This window comes from Furipterus horrens, unplaced genomic scaffold, assembly GCF_987537825.1.
Source record: "Furipterus horrens unplaced genomic scaffold, mFurHor1.1.pri manual_scaffold_2, whole genome shotgun sequence".
Taxonomy (NCBI): domain Eukaryota; kingdom Metazoa; phylum Chordata; class Mammalia; order Chiroptera; family Furipteridae; genus Furipterus; species Furipterus horrens.
Window position 1 is genome coordinate 130,720,136 of NW_028327172.1, and position 20,784 is coordinate 130,740,919.

Consider the following 20,784-nt stretch of genomic DNA (forward strand, 5'->3'; position numbering starts at 1 on the left):
TTGTATAAAATAACGCTCAAAAATATTAAAAATAAACAGTAGCCAAATATGGAAATCACGCAGCTGATACTTCACCATAGTGGCTTCAAGTTATCAGAAAGCTTGTCCTATCTTTCAATGGGTTAACAGCTGATAAACAGCTGTCAAGACAAAAAGACAATGTTTCTGACTCCAAATTCTGTTCTGAAGACGCAAGGAAATGCCTGCCAACACCTTCAGGCTTACACTGTCGTAAACTGAAAACTATAATTTCTGTCTAGAAGAGAAATCAACAATTTGAAGCTATAAACTGGTCATTAAAGTAGGAAATTATAAGTTGCAATCCCCCCCAAAATATATATATTTTCATCTAAGTCTTCCAAATGCTACAGAATCACAGCTAATACTATAATAGTTACTTGAACTATAGAATAAGTGGATTTTTCTTCTTTTGGCCCTAAATCCTAAATTTATTTCAGTTAAATTAATATTAAGTATCCTTCCATACTCTATACCAACTGCATTGCATTAGTTCTTTTCTTCTTTGCCATAAATCTGCAAAGCAGTGTTTTATGGAGGAGGAAGTGGAAGGTTCCAGGGGTGAAGCTGCCTAAGAGACTGTGGGTACAAGTGTCAGTACTGGCCAGAAACTGGCAGTCAGTCAGTTCTTCCCGGGTCAAGGCCCAGCACCAACCTTAGGGCTCCCCTCCTGCCACGCAGATGATCTGGGGGTACCTGCTCATGAAAACTCACAGGCAAGGTGCTAGGATTCTCATGTAGAGCTACAAGCTATCTAAATCCATGTCACTGGTAATACAACCATCAATCATTTTTACATTGTTTATGCTCATAAACCTGAGGGCCAAACTGTCTGTGAATGGCTGAGCTGCTAGGTATTTTCCTCAAGCTATCATAAAATAATTATTCTTACAAGACCTTTGCAGTTTTACATTGGTCTTGAGCAAGCTCACCTGTGCTGAGTCTCAGTGATGGCTCATTTATAGAAGATTTACTGTTTACTTTTAGGAGCAACACAACTAAATATTTGCAGTCAATCTACCTCATAGTTTTAGGATGAAATTAGCTTGCTTTCTTCTCCACCTCTTTCAACATTTATTACACTTAAGATATTATTCTTTTTTTCCTATATGAAATGATTTCTTAATTAGAACATCTGAAGTCTACAATCAATTCTATAACTTACATCAAGCATTCTTTCTGAACTGTGTTTAAGTTTATGTAAATACAACTTCATGTGAAGAGTATCTCCACACAGCACTTAATAAAATGGGATAAATCATAAGATCTTGCTCAGAAACAAACTATGAACCCCTACCTCATATTGTCACAGTTTAACAAATACTTCTTGATGCGGGGGAGCTTTCTCAGGATGGGTTTGATGTCTGTCATTTCTGCGATTCTCTTCATCAACCTCACCTAAGTCAAAGGAACCAACACATAGAGCGAGACACCTCTGGCAGAGCAGGTAGCCCCTGGGGAGGAGCAGGGACCAGATAGATATCCCTCCCCAGTCTGGAAACCCGACACCCCTGATAACGGGAACCATGACTCTGCCTGCATGTGACATGCACCTGCCTGCCTTGGGGAAGGGTGAGAATGGGGGGAAGAAAGAGGACAGTAGATACCCATGAAATTTGGTCAGTTAAAAGAGTTGGCTTTTCTGAGATACAAGCAATTTAGTACCAGAGAAATCAGCAACTCTGCAAGATCTGACTAACCCAGAATAACCAATATCCCCTCAGCTTGTCACCTGATCCATCCCACTGAAGGTCTCCTGCAGGTCCCCCGCAGGTGTCAGGGTCCTGCACGCTCTGATGGATGCATAGAGGTGCCCTGAGTCTGGGATTCCATTGGACAGCTCTTGAGCGGCCATCTTAACCAACACTCTGAAGTGTTCTTCTTCTTCAAAGCATGGGCTACAGACAAAGGAACGTATACTAAATTCCTGGAGTCACATCAGACCCTCTTCAATAGCAGGGAGAATGTAAAAAGTGTAAGTTTTCAGATGATGTATACATCCTCAAAAATTTTATAAGTTCATAGGAATTGTAAGCAAAATTAGGCTTTCTGAAGTCAACCCACCAGAGTAAAACCTCCTCCCTTGAGCGCACTTCAGACCAGATCTGTGATACACCCCCAGGATTAACACCTCTGCAAATCAAGTTACCTGTTAAATATTTCACTCCACAGGTGCATCATGTCTGGTAGGTTTCTATCGAGGCAGAAAGATGAAAAAAGCACACCCTAAATCAGGATAGAAAAGAGAAGAAATTAATTGTGACACAATTTAAAAGAAAAGCAATAGACACCAGAGAAACCAACCTTGTAGCACCCTGTGATGGAGAAACAAACGCTACCTGCTCATAGGTGTCCAGATGCGAGCCGTCAGGAAGCACGTGGGTAGACGCGGTCATTCCACCCGTTTTTAATTCTATCTGCTGAGCCTGTTCCCTGTAGTCGAGGACACCGCAGCCCAGCCTGTGGACAGCAGAGAGCTCCCAAATCAGCAACGCCCCATCATCCTGAATTATGAGCTTAACCACACGGCCTGCACAAACCTTTTATACTCAAATGTACAACACAGGCCACCTCGTCATGGGCCCTCTCCCCAGGAGAAACCAGGGTCTAGTCTATTAAACAAGCAGGCAGCTGCTGTCCAGCACTAACAGTAAAATACTGAACTGCAACCCCAGTGCTAGGCTTTCAAATGTTTTATGTGTCTTCCCTACTCTGCTCTTTCAAAACCAGCAGACACAGTCTATCTGCTCAAATATTTTGTAGTGTAGGGGGTGAAATCTAAAAGCTAAGCCTTTTTGAATTTTTAAGAAAAGCTGAAGTCATCTCAACACTGATGTTGCTTTTGGTAGACACATTCCGAGTGTTGCTGATAATGGGAGAAGTAATTTAAGGCAAGATGAAACTGAGGTTTTTCTAAAATGACCACAGCCATAAAAAGAAAGCAGTGTGAGCCATACTTTACAAAAGGCAGAGAGCTCTGCAAGGTCAAAGGCATTTCTCATGTGCTCTAACATCCAGCAGGGTCGAGCAGCTCCCCGTGCATCTAGCTCCTGCATGTACGGGACACGAGGCCCAGCCCATTTGCTGCAGTGGTTTCCCTTCCCTCTGTGTTCTGGGAATATAGGAAGGGAACCTGGGTGACAGCTCCGATCACCTCCCCCTCAGCCTGCCACCCAGCAGAAGAACAGGGACACAGGACAGAGGCATGCAGCAGTGCTTGTGCCCACCTGCACTCTCAAATCTGCTCAGGTAACTGCTCACCCAGGATGACAGGATCACAAAACCAGCCTGGTAGATGAGGGCACACAACATGGCCTCTCAAGGCTACCCCAGGCCCACCTGTCAGATTTAATTACTTAAATTTTCTGATGCAAAGCCATCATTCTTTCTACAACCTTAAAGAGCTTGTTATTTACACCCAAGGCTTATACATATTTAGTGTACTACACTGTAGTAAGAAAATATAAATATAGTACACTTTATACACTGTAACAATGCTATGGACTTTGAAAAACACCATGATTCACTGAAAAGTGGTTATGGATGCATTAAAAAATAAATAATTTCAGAGAATATCCACCGATAAAATATACAAGTGTGTGCTGAACTGTCCACACGTGGGTCTTACTTGGTGAGGACGCTGCAGAAGAGCGGCACGTAGGGTCGGAGCTCCTCGGGCAGGGTGTTCAGGCTGGAGAAGGCTCTGAAGTAGACCATGCCGTTGGTGGGCTGGGCGCAGTACTGGACGGGGACGTCTCCAGCTGGACAAACAGACTCATTTAACTTATAATTTTTTATCAGTATAATTTTAATCCTGTGACCATTGTCTAATATTTTTAAAACCATAATGTTTTTCAAGAATGCAGGTTTAAAATTTATACTGGTAAAGAAATATTATTCATTTACTGCAATTTAGACAAATTTCCCTATTGTACTTTTATTATGGTAAAAATTTAAACAGTCTTCAATACCGAAGTGCCCCTTGCTTTCTGAAGAATTAGGAGAAACACTGCGCCTCGGATTGTATAACTGCCCAGTGGTCAAGCCAGACCCTGCTGGCCCCTGGGCACCTCGCGCCTGTTCTCAGAGTGGACTCTGTCATTCCAGCAACACTCTTCATCCAGCCCAATGCCATTCGTCCTCCGGGACACACCCCTCCCCAGGACCCTGATGCCCACTATGAAGGCCCTGGCACAGGGTGTCTGTGTGCTGTTGGCACCCACAGTGTCCATGGTCCCACACCCCCCAGGGGGACGTCCTGCATTCTCCTTTTACATCCCTAGCAGTGCCCTGAACCAGCAAAGAACTGAGGCACGCAATGATGACTGACCTGTCCTCACCAATTTTATAATAATCACTTAATGAACTTCACTGATAAACCCACGCTGCGGGGGGTTAATCAGTAAGATGTTAGCCCCACTTCACAGAGGACAGATCTCTGTCCCTGTGTGTGCACGCACATGCACATAAATAACTCAGACATGGTCAACATGACAGGCAAGCGACAGATGCTTCACAGAAGTCAACATGATGTCAGATTTGCTCTATACTCCTAGAGGAGACCAGTCAAAGTGCAAGACTGCCTGAGAACAGAGGAATGAAGTCATTCATGCCATATGGAAGCTAAACATCCACCCTGATAGGGGACCTTGTTCTAGAGAGGCCTCTTGTGCTTCCAACCAAAGGCAGAGTGACAGACTAGGGGGGAAACTTCAGGATGAACTGCGAGATGCCAGTGGCCTACGACCCACTTTGGCTCCCCATGCCTCAATTCAAAGCACTGTGCGCATTTCAGGTCCCTCACATGCTGTCACCTCTTCTGAGCTGGACAGCGTGTGGGGCAGGGGCTGAAAGGGCACCTGTGCCTTGAAGAGCTGCATCCAATGCAGCCACAGCACCATGCCGACTCTCCTGACTCCAGAAGCACAGACAAAAGCGCCCTGCCTCACCCACTGGAGGGAAGGACAGGCCCCTCCTGAGTAGAGAAGTCCGCTGTCACTGAGTGGTCATGCCAGCCAAGGAAACATCCAGAGCAGGACTAGAAAGTTATTGGGGTGCCCCCCTGGTTTGTGACAAACAAGCACACACGCAACTCTACTCCTGCAACTTCACCGACGGGCCCAGGCACTATGCTTGCCCAAGCCCACACTGACCTGCCAGGGCCACTGCCAGCTCCGTGAATGGAATTCTGGGCTCAATGTCTGACACCTTCAGTGCCGGCAGACAAGACGCATCCTGAGCTTTGCTTTGCTGGGTCTGTAATTCCAAACCTGGGGGAAAAGAGCGGGTGGTGAATATTAGGATGATCAAAACTGAAAGATCTTACGTAATTCATCTCTTGTCATTCAGTGGCACCCAGTGCTGGGGCCATGAGCATTGCCTTTCCCAAGCAAACCAGACACAGGAGCATAATCACTGCTCAGCAAGTGGTTCTCCCCTAATCCTCACTTTTAGTCGTGTTGGTGGGGGAGGACTTTGCTCATGTAGGTTCTGTAGGTTCTGGCCTCCCAGGTTTTATACTACACAGACTTGATAGAACTCATTTTGAGAGCTTTCAAACTACTTCCTGCTGAACTGAAATTTAGTAATATTTGTACTTTATTCTTATTTCATATTACTAACTAACCTTAGCAAAATGCTTGTAATATCACATACATTGCCCAAATTACAAACATGCTTAAAAACACATGTTCTGGGCCTGCTCTTGCACTGATCTGATCAGAGGGGACAGGCTCCTGTTTCCTGGAGTCTGCACAGAACCACCCGACCATCAGGGGAAGAACCCAGATGACTCCGTGTGTAGCCGAACACAGAGCTGAGTAGTGCATGTGTGAACAGGCCACACACTTCAAACACACAACTGCATGCTTCCTTTCACAGGGTAACTGATCCCCTGGTGCCTGCCTCCCTGAAGTTCCCTTAGAGCCAGTGACCACAAACTGGCTCCTCACAGGTGGGTTTCAGGGCAGCTCATTACAGGCTCTGCTGAGGTTGGGTCCTGAGCCCAAGCACAGGCTGACCCACACCTCCCCTTCGCAGCTCCAGTCCCCGCTTGTCCCATGGCACAAGGGGAATGGGGTCCATGCACCTGACACTCAAACATCTTGGACATTCAAGGCCCTCCTCACATGGTTGTCACCTCCACCCCAATGAGCCAAGCCTCCTGACCCCTTGCCCCTCAGACTTTCTCCAAAAAACCTGAGATCTCTTGCCTTTTTGCCTGTCCAGTTCTGGCAACAGATCAAGGGCCCACCTCCTTCGTCCTTTGAAATACCCACTGTTCCTTTCTGAATGCACAGAAACCTCTGGCATCATCTCATTCTCATCAGGTGAACTCCCTCCAATGGCAGGGGCGTGCACCCCCAAATGGAAGGTTATTTAGAGCTTTTGTACTTAATTAGATAATTTCCCATTCCTATTTTCCCTTGGTGCTTATCTGTGGATTGGACTTTGATTCCTCACACTGAAGTACACATGTAAGACTTACTGAGATGAAATAACCACTAAATGCACTAGCACTGTGTCCTACTTAACAAACTCTGCAGTGATCTGTAAAATAAAAGCACGATTGTAATATGGGCTTCTTTTTATTCACACACGGCTGTGGACTGGACTATTTCCTTAAAACAGTACACACCTCCATGGCCAGGCCAGGACTCTGGCCATTCAGGGAGCGTCTGTCCTGTTGCTTAGGCATGGAATTACCTGCTGTACAAATGGCTTCAAGTAAGAATGGGAGATGGTTGTTTCCATACCTTAGCTATTGTAAATAAGACTGCAGTCAATATAGGGGTGCACGTCTTTATGAACTAGTGTTTTCACCTTCTTTGGGTACATATTCAGAGGATGAACTGCTGGATCACATGACAGCTCCATACTCAATCTTTTTTAAAAGATTTACTTATTTGTTTTTAGAGAGGAAGGGAGGGAGAAAGAGAAAGAAAGAAACATCAATGTGTGGTTGCCTCTCACAAGCCCCCAACTGAGGACCTCTGCTTACAACACAGGCATCTGCCCTGACTGGGAAATCGAACCAGCAGCTCTGTGGTTCACAGACTGGCGCTTATTCCACTGAGCCACACCAGCCAGGGCATGTTTTTAATCTTTTAAGGAACCTCCATACTGTTTTCCATAATGGCTGCACTGATTTAATTACCATTTGCAACAATAAGGATAGATCTGGAGGGTATTATGCTGAGCAAAATAAGTTAAAGAATGATCTCATTCATATCTGAAATATAAAACAAAAAAGCAACCAACTAACAAAAAAAAACAGAACGGCACTCATAGACACAGACAACAGAATGACGGTTACCAAGGAAAGAGGATGTGGAAAGGACAAAGTGAGTCAAGGTCAATATAGGGGAAGGCAAAAGTAGGTTTACAATTTTGAGTACACAAAACAGTTTATTCATGTGCTACTATTAAATCACAAACCGCATGTCTTTTTCCATATGAACTTCTGCCCATCCCATTTATGGTAAGGAATGGAACTAGACTTTTGGTGGTGATCTCAAATAGAGTATACAGATGTTGAATTATAATGGTGCACACCGGAAATTTATGTTATTAATCAATGTTATCACAACAAATTTAATTAAACAAAATCTTCTACAGCAACAGCGAAATTAAAAACAAACAAACAAATAAAACAATGGAAGACAGGTGACACTCCATCAAACTAAAAACCTGCGAAGCAAAAAACCCATCAACTATATGAAAAAGTGGCCTATGGGATTGGAGAAAATATTTGTAAATCATGTATCTGTGAAGAGTTTTATATCCAAAATATAGAAGGAATTCATGTAACTCAAGAGAAAAATAAAAAAAAAAACTGCTTAAAAAATGGGCAGAGAACTCGATAGATATTTTTCTAATGAGGACATGAAAAGAGGCACAAGATCATCAGGGAACTGCAAATCAAAACCACAAAGTGATACCCACATTAAACCCTTCAGGATTGTTACTACCAAAACAAAACAAAACAAAAACAAAAACCCAAAAAACAGAGCTAGTGAGGATGTCTTGTGCACTGTGGACGGGATTGTAAATTGATGCAGCTGCTGTGGAAAATAGTATGAAGTTCCTCAAAAATTAAAAACAGAACTATCATATCATCCAGCAATTCCACTTCTAGATATTAACTTGAAGAAAATAAAAATACTAATTTGAAAAGGTATATGCAGCTCTGTGTTCACTGTAGCATTACTTACAACAGCCAAGATATGGAAGCAACCGAAGTGTCCATCAATGGGTGAATGGATAAAGAGGTGGTACATACATATAATGGAATATTATTTGGCCATAAGAAAGAATGGAATGTGCCATTTGTGACAACATGAATGGACCTAGAGGATATTATGCTAAGTGAAATAGTCATAAATATTAATGCCATATCTCACTTAGATATGCATCTAAAAAAGCAAAATAAATAAAATAAAATATAAACAAACTCAGAGATCCAGAAAAAGTTTGATTGTCACCCCATCGGAGGGGGTTAAAGGCTGGAAGAAAAAGGTGAAAGAGCTTAGGAAGAACCAATTGCCAGTTATAAAAATAATCACCAAAATGTAAAGTACAGCGTAGGGAATGTAGTTAATAATACCATGCTAACTATGTATTGTGTCCAGTGGGTACTAGACTATTGGGAGGATCACTTTGAAAGGTACATAAATGCCTAGCCATTGTGTTGGATATCTGAAACTAATATAGTATTGTATGTCAACTGTAATTAAAATTTTAAAAAGGTTTAAATTGTTAACGAAAATGTAGTATATATACATAATGGAATATCATTCACCCATTAAAAAAAAAAAAGAAAAATCCTTGTCATCTGTGACAGCATGGATGAACCGAGGGCATTATTCTAAGTGAAATAAGTTAGAGAACAAATGCTATATGATCTCACTTATACGTGGAATCAATACAGAAACAAAAGAAACAAAGAAAATCAAGCTCCTAGATACAGAGAACATATTGGTGGTCACCAGAGGTAGGGGTGGGAAGTGGAAAATGAGTGAAAGGGGTGAAAGGTACACATTTCCAGTTATAAAATAAGTAAGTCATGGGGATGTAATGGTGACTATAGTTAATATTATATTGCTTCCTTGGCCAGTGTGGCTCACTTGGTTGCAGTGTCCACCCATAAACCGAAAGATTGTAGGTCCGATTCCTAGTCAGGGCACATGCCTGGGTTGCAGGTTTGGTCCCGAGTTGGGGCACATTATGAGGCAACTGACTGATGTTTCCCTGTTACACTGATGTTTCTCTCCCTCTCCTTCTCCGTCCCTTCCTCTCCCTCTAAAATCAGTAAGCATGCCTTGGGTGAGGATAAAAATAATAATACTATATCACATATTTTAAAGTTACTAAGAGAGTAAAGCTTCAAATTTCTCATCACAAGAAAAAAACTATATGCGTGATGGCAGATGTTAACTAGATTTACTGTGTTTATCATCACAATACATACATATAGCAAGTCATTATGTTGTACACCTGAAATTACTATGTCAAATATACCTCGGTTAAAAAAACAAAAAAATGAAGGATGAAACTTGTCAACTAGCACTCATAAAAGTTTGTATATTATTCAATTAGCACGTTAAATTTATGGGAAGACTTAAAATAACTGTATGTCTAAAGAATTCAGAACCCTGGCTGGTGTGGCTCAGTGGATTGAGTGCTGGCCTGTGAACCAAAGGGTTGCTGGTTCGATTCCCAGTCAGGGCACATGCCTGGGTTGTGGGTCAAGTCCCCGGTTGGGGGTGTGCAAGAGGCAACTACACAATGATGTTTCTCTTCCTCTCTTTCTCTCTCCCTTCCCTTCTCTTTAAAAATAAATAAATAAAATCTTTAAGGAAAAAAAAGAAGAATTCAGAGATAAAATAATAGGTTGCATGTTGACACTAATTTTGCCTTTGCTAGATTAAATCACCTCAAACTGAGCCTGATCAAAATGGAAGGGGGTGTAACTGTGTATGTACTATATATATATATTTTAATAAGACTTTATTAATATATAATTTACATATGTTAAAATTCACAACTTTAAAGATATAATTCAATAAGTTTTGACAAATGTATACAGTAATGGAACCACCACATCATAATATAAAGTATTTCCAACACCTCAGGAAAGTCCCCTTTTGGCTCCCTGCAGGCTACTCCCTGTCCCCACACAGGCCTCACCTGCCTTCTGTCACTGTCCCTTTGCCATTTGTAGTGTTTCATATAAATGCACTCACTCAGTAGGTATTCTTTGTGCCTGGCCAATTTACCTTAGCAAAGGCTTTTGAGAGTCACCAATAATGAGTGTATCTATATTTTGTTCCTTTTTATGGCCAAGGAGTATTTCATTTTGTGGACACATCACGTTGGTAGAGATGCAAATAGTTTCCAGTTTTGTGTGGACATACACTTTCATTTCTCCTGGGTAAACCAGAGTAGGACTGCTGGGCTTTACAGTAAGTTTCTGTTCAGTGCTGTAAGAAATCCTGCCAACTTTCTGTCTGCACTGTGCCTACACCACACAGACCTGAGAGTGCTTCACCACAGCTTGCGCCTGTCCCAGCACTAAGACGAGACCTGCCTTTTGTGATCTCACAGCTTACACCATCCATAGTGCCCAGGGGCAGTTTAATACACACTGTAACACAACACACGCATTAGTGGCATGTTACAGCACCTGATAAATAGAAATGCCTTTAAAATTTGGGAGGTGAACATACCTTCTAAGGTTGCCTCATTTCCATTACCGCTGCCTTTCCTGCCCAACTATAGGGTGAATTTTCTGAGAAAAGGGTCCATTCTATTGAGGCTGATCCCATTGCATCCAACACAGGATTTGGCAGGTGTCCAACAAATATTTGTTGGTTGAAATAAGACCTTCCTACAACTATTTCCTCAGTAAGAAGTTCACCAGGGTTGGGCAAAGGCTAGGGAATGACTGGGAACAAAACTGAGCCCGACCTTTGTCATAGATCTGCTGCTTGTCCTCCAGGGAAAGAGTGCTGACCTTTTGCTTCAGTTTCTCAGTTTCCATTTGTGCTTGTTTCTCAGAATACTTGTCATCTGGTTTCATTGATAAAATCAACTTATGTTGATTATTCTGAAACAACCACAGCAACAAAAAAGCCAAATTAAAAATAAGATGTTACCCAAACCTGACATACCGACCAGTCTCTCGTTGCCTGTGTGCTCTTGGTCCTGAGCCCCACCTTCCATTTCGAACAGTGACGACAACAGAACTTACCTCAAAGGTCGTCTTGCAGAAAGTATGTGAGACAGATAAAATTCTTACAATCATACCTGCTATGTAGAAACTGTGTAATTCATACACGCTGTTATTACTATTATTAGCACAATTATTATGATGTTGTAACCATAAATGTGCCAATACTCAATATTTTCTTTACACCTTAATTGCACAAGGAAACTGTGCTTTTTAATATGAGTTTCTTACTTCAGTCTGAATTGAAGACAACATAGAAAATAATTTAATTTTTATCTAGTTTTCATTATACTATTAATCTCTCAATGGTTGAATCTTTACTTAGTATATTATAAATTTTGAGGACAAAATAGATGTGGACCTAACATAAACATGTTAGGTGACTTAATGTACTTCCCTTATTTATTTCAACAACTAAAAACACACACATAAAATGCTCATGTGTAATACTACAGAGAGGTGGGAGAATTAGTACAATAAAAACTTAATGCAAAATAACGTACAATAACTTAGATCACAGTTTAAATGATCAAACATGCCCCTTATCCAAAACAATGGCATCAAGTACAATAGTCACCTTTCATGACAGATGGGAGTCCTGCTTTCCCTACCCCCCATCATGGTTAAGGTCTTATAGAAGTCCTACCATATTGATGACTATCTATCAGAAAACACACACCATGTATAAATCTACAGAAACAAGGAGCAAGCATCAAAAAGATCCTTTGTAAGATAACCAAAATATTCACACATGTAGGTGACTTGTTCTCATATCCTATATGTCCTATTAAGAGAACAGAACAAGAATATATGCAGATGTTTATATACAAGCACTAATACATAAAAAATAACTTGCATATAGTCATAGAACAAAACCAGCTCATATATGAATCTGGAAAACCAAATTTTTAAGTTAATATAGACATAAATTCTCCAATTTTCTTACCTTAAAGTATTGTTTCACTTTTTCTTGTAAAAACTGCGGATTTTCCTTAAGGCACTGCCTAAACTGGGCCATCTTACTTCCCAGCTTCAGGAGTTCCACAGGGTCCCCATCGTGATTCCAGCAGGAAGCTATGTACTAGAACAGAGAATTTAAAATCCACAAAGCACATTACCCAATAAACTCTACATCACCTCACTAAACATTAAAGGCATAACATTTTATTACAATCTGTTTCCATGTTTAAAAAATACCACATATGACAAATTATAATGAAAATTAAGTCATTCTTTGATTAAAAAGAAGAAAAACTGAACTCATTTTAAAACTTTGTGTTCCTAATTAAAAAAGCACAAGTTTAAAATTACTTTTAGAACATAAAATTACCAATAGATCAATAGTTACTATAAGTCCCTATCCATTTAAAGTGTCCTGTGTAAATCAAGCTTACATACAAACTTAAGATAGCAAAAAGCCAATTAAACAACCTAGTAAAAAGGCAAAATATTATAAAACTAAATTAAAAGTAAATTTGTATCAGCTGTAAAACAGCATAACTTTCAAGGTTCAAATGAAAGTTGCTATGAATAGCAATGTATATATAGGGTGGGGCAAAGGTAGTTTTACAGTCGTTCATATGGAATATAATACAATAAATAATAATACAAGAATAAACTCTGCTGTGTGTACTCACCACTGTAAGCCTACTTTTGCCCCACCCTCTATTTTTAAGAAGCACTAATTCTAAAAGTAACCTAAAAAAGAAGAAAAAAAAGAAAGGAGATGGCTGAGAAATTACACACAGATGTCAGGGCGAGTCCAAAGCTGACAGACTGATGCTTCATTTGTATTTCAATTTTATGAAGTAAAGCTTCAATTCGATCATCTTCAAATCCTTTCCTAAAGAAATATTAAAAATGAAGACATTGGAAAGAAATAAATGTTTTTTACTATAAAGCTGTAATAATCAGAACGGTATGGTACAGGCAGAAAAACAAACATACAGCCCAATGGAACAGAATTGAGAGCCTAGAAATAAACCCACATGTATATGGGCAACTAATTTTTAACAAAGGAGCCTAACACATAACAATGAAGAAAGAAAAGCATCTTCAATAAATGGTGTCAGGGAAACTGGGTCGCCACATGCAAAAGAATAAAACTAGATTGCTATCTGACACCATACACAAAAATTAACTCAAAATGGATTAAAGACCTAAATATAAGACTGGAAACAATAAAATACACAGAAGAAAACATAGGTAACTAAACTTATGGACCTTCGTTGTCAGAGAGGATTTTATGAACTTGACCCCAAGACAAAGGAAGTAAAAGCAAAAATAAATGAATGAGACCATATCAAACTAAAAAGCTTTTGTACATCATGAAACTGACAATGAATCTAAACTGTATTCAACCAAATGGAAGATATGTGCAAACATACTTTCAATACAGGGCTAATATCTAAAATATATGAACAACTCATACAAGTCCACAAATACACACAAAATCCAAACGATCCAATTAAAAACTGGGCAAAAGACCTAATCAGACACTTTTCCCAAGAAGACATACAAATAACCAATAGATATACAAAAAGATGCTCAACTTCACTAGCTATAAGGGAAATACAAATAAAACCACAATGAGGTACCACCTCATACCTGTCAGAATGGCTATCAATAAGGAAAGAAACAAGTGTTAGAAAGGATATGGAGAAAACGAAACCCTCCTGCACTGCTGGAAGAAATGTAAACTGGTACAGTCAGTCATAAGGAAAACAGTTCGGAGGTTGCTCAAAAAGATAAGAACGGAGCTGCCATATGAGTAATCCCTCTTCTAGGTATTTGCCTGAAAAATGTGAGAACATTTATTCATAAGGATATATATACCTCTATGATCATTGCAGTGTTATTCACAGTGGCCAAGACATGGGAACAACCAAAATGTCCTTCGATGGTTGATTGGATTAAGATGTGGTACACATATACAATGGAATGCTACTCAGCCATAAGAAAAGATGAAATGTTGCCATTTGTGCCATGGATGGATCTGGAAGAGTATATTGCTAAGCAGAGTAAGTCAGACGGAAATGGACAAGAATCATATGATTTCACTCACATGTAGGGATATAAAACCAGAGGGGTAGGTGGGTGGAGGAGAGGATGAAAAAGGTAAGTGGGGTCAAATACGACATGGTGATGAGAGGCTACTAAACCTTGGGTGATGAGCACACAATATAATATACAGATGATATATTATGGAGTTGTATACTTGAAACTTACATAATGTTTTAACCAATGTCACTCCAATAAACTTAATTAAAAAAAGAAAGGTACTTCAAAATTCTCAGAAGAAAACATAGGAATAATTTTTCATGACCTTGTGTTAGGCAATGGTTTTACATGACACCAAAAGCACAGATACTAAAGAAAAAAATAGGTAAATTGAACAACATCAAAAAGTAAAACCTTTGTGTTTCAAAGGACACAATCAAGAAAGCAAAAAGATAAACCATATAATGGGAGAAAGTATTTGCAAACCTGTATCTGATAACTTTACAACTGTAATTGTAAATAACTTTTACAACTGTAATTTTTATTTTACAAAAACACATAGTCCAATTAAGAAATGGATCAGGAATCTGAATACCATTATTCCAAAGAAAATATACAGTGGCCAATAGGCTCATAAAACAATGTTCAACATCAATAATCATTGGGTAAGTGCAAACCAAGACAACTTCAAATCCACCAGGATGGCTATAATTATAAACAGAAAATTAGAAGATCTGTGAGGACTTGATTGTCCTCAAGATAAAGACAATTTGGAGCTCTCATACATTTTGGGTGGGATTTAACAGGCGTAGTCACACTGCAAAGCAATTTGATTTGAAAGTTCCTCAAAAAATTAAATACAAGAGACCAAAAAAAAAACTGGAATTATCTTCTGGAGGGGGGGCCCTTGTAGTACAGGCTCCCCCGCTAGGTGAGTGTTCTAGGAACCCATCAGAATCAGTGTACCAACTGGCGTTGTTTTGAGAGGCTGCGTTCAGCTTCAGTGAGTTTGAGGACTCTTTCAATGCATTTGCCTATTTCACAATGAGTGACTTATGGGCACTCCTGCCCACACCACGCTGAGTATTCAGCAGTTTTTGACCAAAAATGGCATGCCCCCATGCCCCACTGTCCCTATTCACTTGATCTCACACTGAACAACGTTTTTGTTTTCCCAGATAAAAAAAGTCCTCAAAGGGTAACATTTTGCTGATGTGAAAGAGGTGAAACACAAAATGGCAGAAGCACTAAAAGGTATCAAAATTGATGAGTTAAAAAACTATTTTAAGCAGTGGAAAAAATGTCTCGATAGGTGTATTGCATCAAATGGAGAGTACTTTGAGAGTACTTTAAACATGTAAAAATAAATACACAATTTTTCATAAGTAAATTCTGTTTTGGGGGAAAGGGTTCCCCCCCTCATATAGGGGTACCATGACTCAGAAATTCCACTCTGGGTTATCCAGCCACGGGAAAAGATAACACATCTCCACACAAAAACTTGTACATAAATGTTCATAGCAGCATTATTCATCCTAGCCTCCAAAAAATACTGGAAACAACCCAAATATCTATCAAGTGATGAGTGGATAAACAATGTGGCATATTCATACATGCACTATTATTCAGTAATAAAAAAGATTGAAGTACTAAAATAAATGCTTTTGCAGCAAGGAAGCAGAGCTATTAAAGCAACTAAATGTGAATAAATACATGTATTTTTACGTAGAGATGGCCAAACTATGGAGAAGGCCTGGCCTCTTGCTATAAAGTTCTCAGGAACTGAGAAGGCAAGAGAATTGGTGCAGAGGGCCTTACGTACGTGATGACATCATCAATCGTCCTGTCAATTATGTCTCGGACTGTCTGAATGTCCTTCTCGGCGATTCCCTGCAGGCCCACACTGAAGTAGGCCTCCCTTGTGTAGCCATTGTATCTAGAACAGGAAAGTGGATCACGCATTAGCGACCATATGGCTTCCATTACTTCGTTATCATGTGCTTCATTTAAAGATCAAATACACTGCAGACCAGAGCTAAGAACACTGAACTCCCCAGTCCTCCAGGACAAAGCCAATGAAAGCAACATCCTCACATACCTACTTCCCAGACATGGTCATACTAACGTCACATCCTTTTAACGTTTCTAAACATCACTACAACTTAAACTTTAGAGTTATGGCAAAATAAATCTAAAAATAGAGAACTGCTCAGTTTTATAAAACCTTAAGATTTCAAAGAATACTTTATGACCTGACTTTTAAAACAGATAGCAGTATGCCATTCTGAGATCATTAAAAAGCGTTCTTTTTCCAAATACCTTCTGCAGGGGACATAAGTAAGATGTACTAAAACCATACCCTAATGCCCAGTTCTGTGCTGGGTGAGGAAGGGATCATCCTATTACTGTGGGATATGAAGCGTCCTGCCTCCCTGGCCCCACCTACAAGATGGCAGTAACCCTCCCTCCCTAGTTGTGACAGACAAAAATATGCCCAGGCATTGTCAAATGTCAGAACTGCCACCAATGGTGAACTACTGATCTGATCTGACCATAAAACTTACCCAACATCAGGAGAAAAGTCTGTGCCAAGTCCAGATTCAATTAAGGCTTTGTAGAAGGGGGAGTTGGGTCCGCCGATCAAGAGTGAAGACAGAAGGTTTAATGTAAAGGCTTCAAACGTGTCAGTGATGCTTCATTTAAAGAGGATCAGCCGAGGGGTGCAGGGAAAGGAGGAAAGCAATGCCCCTTATAAATGTTTTCGAAATCATTAAAACCACTACTACATTGACACTTATTTCCAAAGAAAAGCTGAAGTTCTACTAGAAATTCTTGCATTCAACCTCTATTTTAATAGTTATATCAGCAAAAGAGTGTTTTTTTGTTTTTGTTTTTAATTTGGAAAGCACTTATACACTGGGACTCTTTTGGGAGTCCCAGACCATGGAATCAGTTTAGCTGCACAATAAATGCTACTGCAGGAGAGAGCGCCAAGCACTCTGACATGTGACTTCAGTTGTAACTGCAGTCACACTACGCAGCAGACAAGAAACAGTGCAGAGATGGGGCAACTCAGTCAGCTGTGCAGCTTCGGAGGGCAGACAGCCGTCGTGGATGGAGCGCGGCGGGGTTCCTTCCTGCCCACACACCCTTCAGGTGTCCAAGTCTCGACAATTACACGAAGTTGTGTATGCAACGTATGTTTCTGAGGCAGTGTTCCCAGTGCTCTGCTCACACACTCACACACAGAGGCACCTGTGACCCTAATGGTAACAACTGCTATTCTGAGCCACCTTTCTTCTATAGGAATGAGCTTTAAAATACAGCGAGGAAGTAAGTTACTTTTCTTCTGAATGGCTACCCAAAGCGATTTCCCCTCATACTATCCCAGATGTTCAAAACTCTGCTGAATCCTAGCCACCCGCCCATTCACACCTGACCGCAGAACTCACTCCAACCCTGCTCACCTGCAAGTCTCCTACTTCACATGGATACTTACTCTGGTAAGAGGAAGCTGACACTGACAGTCGTTTGTTTAGACGAACTTGCGGCCAGTGAGTCAGGGGCACAGGTGATCTGAAATTCCCTCTGTAAAACCACGCAATGAGTGAAGTAGGCACAGTGTATGACTGAACAGGTTTATACTAGTGCAGATTATCCAGATGAATAAAATGGTCCAAGAAATGCTTTTCACTAAATTAACTTTCTTTTCAAACAAATAACCATCTTCAGGCTTGAGAAGATCTTACATATACAGCAGAGCTCACAACCACATTTAAAATCCTGTTATTAACATACAGTTGGGGTCCTCATCTCCATGTATTAATGGGTTGGTAAAACACTGATTATCATCTGGATGGGCACTCACCGGCTTATCCCAAGACTTCTGAGCTGGCACTGTGGTGCTTGGCTCAATTTTCTGAAATTTACTCAGAGCCTCTTCATGAATCTGCTTCAGATGCTGTTCTAGCGGAAAATTACCATAAGTGAAGAACCTAAAAATTTGACAGACTATATTAGTCTATTTTAATTAAAAAAATTAGAAATCAACACAGATGGCTTTTTGTATAAGCAGAGGGTATGCATATATATAGCAGCTGACAACAAGCCAGCTCCCAAGTGGAAATGAACTTTATAGAGGAATACATTTTTTCACTTAGTTTAACTATAAACACCAAACAGAGGCTTTTGCTCTTTTTGTAAAATAGGTGGTTCAAACAAAACACAAGTTGTACAGAATGAATTCATTAAATGTAAGTTTGGCAATAATTGCTCTTTATTTTAAATCTACTATAAAGGTGCTACAAAACACCAATAAATTATACGTTAAACTGCTTTGTGACCTTGGCTACAGTAACACAATAATCCATCTAAGACTAAAAGATAAAGAATTTCACAAAGTTCTATTTTAGGTTATAAATTTCAGGTTACATGTGTTTTGAAACAAATACATTTGTTCAGCCAGGAGAAAAACAGTTACAGTGAACAGAGTTGATCTTCTTCTTTAATATAATATTGTCTAAGCTATGGCTAAAATTTTGGGAATGAGTATCTTAAAATATTCTTAAAAAATGTCCACTCAAAGGTTTAGAAAGGGATGCCAAGTAGTGATGAGCACGCTGGCGCCCTGTCCTGATAGTCACCGAACACCTGGGAAATGACTACCTACAAATCTGGAGCAGGAAGAGCCTGGAGTTTGAATCGGGGGACAGAAAACAAAGGGGCTACAGTTGGCACAATGTGAGCATAATAAATTTAAAAAATATATTTGGACTCTCATCTCAGATACATACAACAATATATAGGAATTAAAAATATGTGTATGAGGTCATAACGTTATTAAAAAATAAAACAAACCAAACAAAGCTAAAAAGGAAAGCATATTTTTATTGGAGGAGCAACTGCCACCATGACCCCCCAAAACTGGAGAGCCAAGGGAAACAGGCACCCCACGTCTCCCATCAGAATCCCATCCTCAGGGCAACCCACAGCCCTGAGGGTGGGGACAGCTCTTCTTTACAGAAGCCCAGCTAATACCTGTAGAAGAGTTCTTTAGAAAACTTTGCTAACTCTACTGAAGAAACTGCTCCAGGCAGCAATCATCAATGAGTATGAGAACCATGAACAGATGATAAGGAACTCAATGTCCACAAGGTTCCAGGCTAGCAACCAGGTACAGGACCTATGTCTGTTAGGAAACAGCTTTACGGTGGAGGGGTCACAGTCACCGTAGGAATCTGCAAACCAGGTGCGGCTTCCCCACTGGGGTAAGCAGGTCCGAGACATTTGGACACACCAGGTATGCAGGAATCATCTGTGAGGGTGAACCAAGTCTTTGGAGCCAAGTCCAACTCTCAGGAAACACAGGATTCATGTCCACCAGTGCCACAGAGTGGCAGTCATATACCCCAGAAGGTGACAAAATCCAGAGGCAACTTGCTGACTCTCTTCAATTTCAATGAGAACAAGGCAGGACACTGTCCTACACAAAAGGGTACTTAACAGACACCCTAACAAAAGTTAGTTTGTGGGCCTCACATAGACCACAAATTTGGGGAACAACTAGAAAGTCTGAATTTGAGGTAAGTGGTAGGTGGCTTTAAGCAAGTCTTTTTATTTTCTTAAATGTGAAAATGGTATTATTTTATGTAAGAAAATATCCTTATATCTTAGGGTCACATATCCACGTATGTCGGTAAACCCTCATGTCTGTAATTTCCTTTAAATTATATTGGTATAAGAGATATCTACGTGGTAACTGTATGAAAAATCATTATTCTAGTCTACATTTTTGTATGCATGAAACTTTTAATAATTAAAATTTAAATGTTTTTACACTTACTCTTGTAAACTGGCTTTACATTAGTGTTTTATTTTTAATGTTCTCTGAAACAAGCAATTTATCAAACAATAAGTACCCAAGGTGTAATATACCTGCTGCCACCATTCCTGGAACACTGTTGGGACTGAGGGCATAAAGCTTCCTGGGCACCTGGCACTCCGGCCCAGGCCCTCCTCCAGGAGGTGGTGTCATCACCATGCTGGGGGAGCGGAGTGGTTGCTGCAGACTCTCAGAATGAGCGTTCAAGTAAATTAGGCAATCTATGAAGTGAAGGAGCTCGTCTAAATTTATATGGTTCTTAAGCAAACACTTCCTTGCTAAATGTGACAGAAGCTTATCATTCAGTGTAAGAATGTGCAAACAAGTCAACTCCTAATCAAACCACCACCAAACTTGAAAAACAAAACGTCACCTGGCATTACTGGGGTGATAATGTGTAGCATGGAACTGTTTCAGCTGCTCCCACGTGAGGTCTGGGATGCAGAGTGGATCACCACCAGAGATCACTGCATACGTGTGATCAGGAAGGAGTCGGTTTTGAAGGTGCTGCGAGAATATTCTCTCGTTATCTGTCTTCAAGTTAAAAAAATATATACATACATGTAAAATAACACACATTATTATAACACAGCAAGTTCAGCAAATTCTGGGAGCATATACCTGTAACACCTTCAAGTAAAACCACCCCAAAGGT

At 40.3% G+C, this 20,784-nt stretch overlaps 1 protein-coding gene across 1 annotated transcript in view; it reads right to left on the bottom strand.

The window, feature by feature from the left end:
• PITRM1 (pitrilysin metallopeptidase 1) overlaps positions 1-20,784 on the bottom strand; it is a 34,018-nt gene that overhangs the window by 4,932 nt on the left and 8,302 nt on the right. The window contains exons 7-20 of the mRNA XM_090266450.1: positions 20,503-20,663; positions 18,117-18,243; positions 17,748-17,836; positions 16,813-16,941; positions 16,071-16,184; positions 12,995-13,091; positions 12,195-12,329; positions 10,987-11,125; positions 5,172-5,288; positions 3,647-3,779; positions 2,358-2,478; positions 2,168-2,244; positions 1,751-1,916; positions 1,316-1,416 (exon numbers count right to left, since the gene is read on the bottom strand). Of these exons, the coding sequence (XP_090122576.1) occupies positions 1,316-1,416; positions 1,751-1,916; positions 2,168-2,244; positions 2,358-2,478; positions 3,647-3,779; positions 5,172-5,288; positions 10,987-11,125; positions 12,195-12,329; positions 12,995-13,091; positions 16,071-16,184; positions 16,813-16,941; positions 17,748-17,836; positions 18,117-18,243; positions 20,503-20,663 (1,706 nt within the window). The remainder of the gene's footprint in view (positions 1-1,315; positions 1,417-1,750; positions 1,917-2,167; positions 2,245-2,357; positions 2,479-3,646; positions 3,780-5,171; positions 5,289-10,986; positions 11,126-12,194; positions 12,330-12,994; positions 13,092-16,070; positions 16,185-16,812; positions 16,942-17,747; positions 17,837-18,116; positions 18,244-20,502; positions 20,664-20,784) is intronic.